Genomic DNA, 7,500 nt, shown 5'->3' on the forward strand with positions numbered 1-7,500 from the left:
GCCTAACCACAGCCAATCAGAGCATTATACAGAGAAATGCCTCGTACACATTTACAATGAAGCAACATGAAATATTACGTCTGTGCCGTACTCGTGGGAAAATGGCTGCCAGTGAGCAGATGGTGAGGATGAGGAGCAGCACTTCACCCAACACCAACGTTACATAGTTTACTGTCAGCCTATCAGAGACAAGGACAAAAACAATTAGCCAATGGAGACACAGGAACAGATAACATCAGCCTATCAGAGACTTTGTCAAAAAGAAAGGCATGTTTGATATTTATGCTACTTTTATACGTACTTATAGGTTCAGAGTTTAATACATCAGGTTTTTTTAATTAGCTCCGCCCACTGTCAGAATAGAACTGCTAAGCCCCGCCTTTATTCTTTAAAAATCAGCTCAGGAGGCCTTTGTGATTTCAACAGTGGGTGAGGAAAGGAGTTATCATTGCAGTTCACCTCCCAGGCAGCAGAGGGCGCTAATAAATATTACACACGGCTGCTTTAATATCAGGTGTCGTTGTGTTCATCTTGCTGACTCACTGAGGATCGATGAGCACTTCCATGATGGAGGTGAAGAGAAGAACGATGCAGCTGCAGCTGAACGCAACGCCAGTCTGACGCTCCTTCTCTGCCGAGTAACGAGACTCGAGATCAGAATCAACAAAGTGCAGAGACAGAGCGTTGGTGCTCTTCTCCTTCATCCTACACCACAGAGAGAGAGAGAGAGAGAGAGAGAGTAAAGACCAGGAAGTGTTACTACGGTAAAGTGGGCGGGACCAAAAATGCGTTTAGTGTTTATTCTAAAACTTAAAATAATGAAAAGTGACTTGAGTTGAGTGTGTGTGTGTTTGTGTGTGTGTGTGTGTAATGAGTGTGTGTGTGTAATGAGTGTGTTTGTAACGTGTGTGTGTGTAAACACTCACGTCTTCTCAGACTCTCTGTCCAGCAGCGCTTTGCTCAGCAGTCGGTTTAGTTCCTGTTGGTTCTCCAGCTCTCCATCTGACAGACTGCTCAACTGCAGCTTCTGCAACACCACCAGAACCGCGTGCTAAACCACTCCTTACTCACTACTCACTATTCCCTACTCACTATTCACTATTCACCACTCCTTACTCACTACTCACTATTCACTACTCACTATTCACTATTCACCACTCCTTACTCACTACTCACTATTCACTATTCACCACTCCTTACTCACTACTCACTATTCACTACTCACTATTCACCACTCCTTACTCACTACTCACTATTCACTACTCACTATTCACCACTCCTTACTCACTACTCCCTATTCCCTACTCACTATTCCCTACTCCCTACTCACTATTCACCACTCCTTACTCACTACTCCCTACTCTCTACTCACTACTCCCTATTCCCTACTCAATATTCCCTATTCCCTACTCACTATTCACCACTCCCTACTCACTACTCACTATTCACTATTCACCACTCCCTACTCACTATTCACTATTCACCACTCCTTACTCACTACTCACTATTCACCACTCCTTACTCACTACTCACTATTCCCTACTCACTATTCCCTACTCCCTACTCCCTATTCCCTACTCACTATTCACTATTCACCACTCCTTACTCACTACTCACTATTCACTATTCACCACTCCTTACTCACTACTCACTATTCACCACTCCTTACTCACTACTCACTATTCACTATTCACCACTCCTTACTCACTACTCACTATTCACTATTCACCACTCCTTACTCACTACTCACTATTCACTATTCACCACTCCTTACTCACTACTCACTACTCACTATTCACCACTCCTTACTCACTACTCACTATTCACTATTCACCACTCCTTACTCACTACTCACTATTCACTACTCACCAATCCTTACTCACTACTCACTATTCACCACTCCTTAGTCACTACTCACTATTCACTACTCACTATTCACCACTCCTTACTCACTACTCACTATTCACTATTCACTATTCACCACTCCCTATTCCCTACTCACTACTCACTATTCACTATTCACCACTCCTTACTCACTACTCACTATTCACTATTCACCACTCCTTACTCACTACTCACTATTCACTATTCACCACTCCTTACTCACTACTCACTATTCACTATTCACCACTCCTTACTCACTACTCACTATTCCCTACTCACTATTCCCTACTCCCTACTCACTATTCACCACTCCTTACTCACTACTCCCTACTCTCTACTGACTACTCCCTATTCCCTACTCAATATTCCCTATTCCCTACTCACTATTCACCACTCCCTACTCACTACTCACTATTCACTATTCACCACTCCCAACTCACTATTCACTATTCACCACTCCTTACTCACTACTCACTATTCACCACTTCTTACTCACTACTCACTATTCCCTACTCACTATTCCCTACTCCCTACTCCCTATTCCCTACTCACTATTCCCTACTCCCTACTCACTATTCACTATTCACCACTCCTTACTCACTACTCACTATTCACTATTCACCACTCCTTACTCACTACTCCCTATTCCCTACTCACTATTCCCTACTCACTACTCACTATTCACCACTCCCTACTCACTATTCACTATTCACCACTCCTTACTCACTACTCCCTACTCTCTACTCACTACTCCCTATTCCCTACTCAATATTCCCTATTCCCGACTCACTATTCACCACTCCCTACTCACTACTCACTATTCACCACTCCCTACTCACTACTCACCACTCCTTACTCACTACTCCCTATTCCCTACTCACTATTCCCTACTCACTATTCCCTACTCCCTACTCACTATTCACTATTCACCACTCCCTACTCACTATTCACTATTCACCACTCCTTACTCACTACTCACTACTCTCTACTCACTACTCCCTATTCCCTACTCAATATTCCCTATTCCCTACTCACTATTCACCACTCCCTACTCACTATTCACTATTCACCACTCCCTACTCACTATTCACTATTCACCACTCCTTACTCACTACTCACTATTCACTATTCACCACTCCTTACTCACTACTCACTATTCACCACTCCTTACTCACTACTCACTATTCACCACTCCTTACTCACTACTCACTATTCACTATTCACCACTCCCTACTCACTACTCACTATTCACTATTCACCACTCCCTACTCACTACTCACTATTCACTATTCACCACTCCCTACTCACTACTCACTATTCCCTACCCACTATTCACCACTCCTTACTCACTATTCCCTACTCACTATTCCCTACTCCCTACTCCCTATTCCCTACTCACTATTCCCTACTCCCTACTCACTATTCACTATTCACCACTCCCTACTCCCTACTCACTATTCACTATTCACCACTCCTTACTCACTACTCACTACTCACTATTCACCACTTCTTACTCACTACTCACTATTCACCACTCCTTACTCACTACTCACTATTCACTATTCACCACTCCCTACTCACTATTCACTATTCACCACTCCTTACTCACTACTCACTATTCACCACTCCTTACTCACTACTCACTATTCACTATTCACCACTCCTTACTCACTACTCACTATTAACTATTCACCACTCCTTACTCACTACTCACTATTCACCACTCACTATTATATTCCCTACTCACTATTCTCTACTCCCTACTCACTATTCACTATTCACCACTCCTTACTCACTACTCACTATTCACTATTCACCACTCCTTACTCACTACTCACTATTCACTATTCACCACTTCTTACTCACTACTCACTATTCACCACTCCTTACTCACTACTCACTATTCACTATTCACCACTCCTTACTCACTACTCACTATTAACTATTCACCACTCCTTACTCACTACTCACTATTCACCACTCACTATTATATTCCCTACTCACTATTCTCTACTCCCTACTCACTATTCACTATTCACCACTCCTTACTCACTACTCACTACTCACTATTCACCACTCCTTACTCACTACTCACTACTCACTATTCACCACTCCTTACTCACTACTCACTATTCACTATTCACCACTCCTTACTCACTACTCACTATTCACTATTCACCACTCCTTAGTCACTACTCACTATTCACTATTCACCACTCCTTACTCACTACTCACTATTCACTATTCACCACTCCCTACTCACTATTCACCACTCCTTACTCACTATTCACTATTCACCACTTCTTACTCACTTCTCCCTATTCACCACTCCTTACTCACTACTCACTATTCACTATTCACCACTCCCTACTCACTATTCACCACTCCCTACTCACTATTCACTATTCACCACTCCTTACTCACTACTCACTATTCACTATTCACCACTCCTTACTCACTACTCACTATTCACTATTCACCACTCCCTACTCACTATTCACTATTCACCACTCCTTACTCACTACTCACTATTCACTATTCACCACTCCCTACTCACTATTCACTATTCACCACTCCTTACTCACTACTCACTATTCACTATTCACCACTCCTTACTCACTACTCACTATTCCCTACTCCCTACTCCCTATTCCCTACCCACTATTCACCACTCCTTACTCACTATTCCCTACTCTCTACTCACTACTCCCTATTCCCTACTCACTATTCACCACTCCTTACTCACTACTCACTATTCACCACTCCTTACTCACTACTCACTATTCACTATGCACCACTCCTTACTCACTACTCACTATTCACCACTCCTTACCCACTACTCACTATTCACTATTCACCACTCCTTACTCACTACTCACTATTCACCACTCCCTATTCCCTACTCACTATTCCCTACTCCCTACTCCCTATTCCCTACTCACTATTCCCTACTCCCTACTCACTATTCACTATTCACCACTCCTTACTCACTATTCACTATTCACTATTCACCACTCCTTACTCACTACTCACTATTCACTATTCACCACTCCTTACTCACTACTCACTATTCACCACTCCTTACTCACTATTCACTATTCACCACTCCTTACTCACTACTCACTATTCACTATTCACCACTCCTTACTCACTACTCACTATTCACTATTCACCACTTCTTACTCACTACTCACTATTCACCACTCCTTACTCACTACTCACTATTCACTATTCACCACTCCTTACTCACTACTCACTATTCACCACTCCTTACTCACTACTCACTACTCACTATTCACCACTCCCTACTCACTACTCACTACTCACTATTCACCACTTCTTACTCACTACTCACTATTCACTATTCACCACTCCCTACTCACTATTCACTATTCACCACTCCCTACTCACTATTCACCACTCCTTACTCACTATTCACTGTTCACTATTCACCACTCCTTACTCACTACTCACTATTCACTATTCACCACTCCTTACTCACTACTCACTACTCACTATTCACCACTCCTTACTCACTATTCACTATTCACCACTCCTTACTCACTACTCACTATTCACTATTCACCACTCCTTACTCACTACTCACTATTCACTATTCACCACTTCTTACTCACTACTCACTATTCACCACTCCTTACTCACTACTCACTATTCACTATTCACCACTCCTTACTCACTACTCACTATTCACTATTCACCACTCCCTACTCACTACTCACTACTCACTATTCACCACTCCTTACTCACTACTCACTACTCACTATTCACCACTCCCTACTCACTACTCACTACTCACTATTCACCACTTCTTACTCACTACTCACTATTCACTATTCACCACTCCCTACTCACTATTCACTATTCACCACTCCTTACTCACTACTCACTATTCACCACTCCTTACTCACTACTCACTATTCACTATTCACCACTCCTTACTCACTACTCACTACTCACTATTCACCACTCCTTACTCACTATTCACTATTCACCACTCCTTACTCACTACTCACTATTCACCACTTCTTACTCACTACTCACTATTCACTATTCACCACTCCTTACTCACTACTCACTATTCACCACTCCTTACTCACTACTCACTATTCACCACTCCTTACTCACTACTCACTATTCACTATTCACCACTCCTTACTCACTACTCACTACTCACTATTCACCACTTCTTACTCACTACTCACTATTCACCACTCCTTACTCACTACTCACTATTCACTATTCACCACTCCTTACTCACTACTCACTATTCACTATTCACCACTTCTTACTCACTACTCACTATTCACCACTCCTTACTCACTACTTACTATTCACTATTCACCACTCCTTACTCACTACTCACTATTCACTATTCACCACTTCTTACTCACTACTCACTATTCCCGACGCCCTATTCCCTACTCCCTATTCCCTACTCCCTACTCCCTACTCCCTACTCCCTACCCACTATTCACCACTCCTTACTCACTATTCCCTACTCTCTATTCCCTACTCACTATGCACTATTCACCACTCCTTACTCCCTACTCACTACCTGTGTCAGGATGGCCGAGTGGTCTAAGGCGCCAGACTCAAGGGTTCCTCCCTTCTGCACTACCGGGTATTCTGGTCTCCGAATGGAGGCGTGGGTTCAAATCCCACTTCTGACACATACCTTTTGGGGGCAGTTGTGGACTAATGGTTAGCGGCTCAGACTTGTAACCCGAAGGTGAACCCGAAGGTGAACCTGAAGGTTGTGGGTTCGAGTCTCAAGTCTGGCAGGGATTGTAGGTGGGGGGAGTGAATGACCAGCGCTCTCCTCCACCCCACCGTTCCCCACTTACTATACCCTACTCTCATTCCTTACTCACTATTCCCTACCCCCATTCCCTACCCACTCTTCTTTACTCACTATTCCCTACCCCCTAATCCCTTCTCACTATTCCTTATGCCCTACTCCCTAGCCACCATTCCTCACTCACTATTCCCTACCCCTATTCCCTACTTGCTAATCCCTACTCCCTAATTCCTACTCCCTATTCCCTAGACTACACTGTAATTGTTAAAACATTTCTATTGTAATCATAAGAATGATTGATAAGTGACCTCTGCCTGACCTGTGTGTTTTCCTCGCCCGTGTCATTAGCGACGCTGCGGACCGAACACACACTGCCCACGGTCTCTGTGGTGGCGATGAGCGGAGCAGACTTCCCATTGGTCAGCACACCACCCGTCTGAGGGGAAGTGGGTGGGGTTTATGGAGATGGAGAATTAGAGAAAAATAGCACTTGAGTAAAAAAGAATTAGAAAAAAAGATGAAGAGGAAGAGAGTGTTGGGAAAATATCCCCCTTCATTTCCATCAGATTTACATCACTGTCACTCACCCATCCGTTGCTGACTCCGCCCACTGTGTCTGTTTCCTTGGGAACAAGCACCAGGTAGGTGTCGATACCTTTCTCCATCAGGTACTCGCAGCGTTCTCCTCCGTTCCCCGGCTCCACCTCGAACTCTCCATGCAGACAGTCCATCGTTGCCTGGGAGATGTGTACACGCCTACACACACACACACACACACAGGTGTTTAACTACACCTT

The 7,500-nt window shown here is 43.7% G+C and overlaps 1 protein-coding gene and 1 non-coding gene across 2 annotated transcripts in view; one reads left to right on the forward strand and one right to left on the reverse strand.

Moving 5' to 3' along the window:
• The window catches only part of LOC117596526 (adenylate cyclase type 3-like), a 22,205-nt gene that overhangs the window by 7,528 nt on the left and 7,177 nt on the right, over positions 1 to 7,500 (reverse strand). Inside the window, exons 8-12 of the mRNA XM_053231606.1 lie at positions 7,291 to 7,459; positions 7,023 to 7,139; positions 927 to 1,027; positions 544 to 705; positions 92 to 179 (exon numbers count right to left, since the gene is read on the reverse strand). Of these exons, the coding sequence (XP_053087581.1) occupies positions 92 to 179; positions 544 to 705; positions 927 to 1,027; positions 7,023 to 7,139; positions 7,291 to 7,459 (637 nt within the window). The remainder of the gene's footprint in view (positions 1 to 91; positions 180 to 543; positions 706 to 926; positions 1,028 to 7,022; positions 7,140 to 7,290; positions 7,460 to 7,500) is intronic.
• On the forward strand, positions 6,465 to 6,575 carry trnal-caa (transfer RNA leucine (anticodon CAA)). Its single transcript has 2 exons — positions 6,465 to 6,502; positions 6,530 to 6,575. It is a non-coding gene; the product is annotated as a tRNA-Leu (tRNA).

This window comes from Pangasianodon hypophthalmus, chromosome 30 (genome assembly GCF_027358585.1).
Source record: "Pangasianodon hypophthalmus isolate fPanHyp1 chromosome 30, fPanHyp1.pri, whole genome shotgun sequence".
Classification (NCBI taxonomy): Eukaryota; Metazoa; Chordata; class Actinopteri; order Siluriformes; family Pangasiidae; genus Pangasianodon; species Pangasianodon hypophthalmus.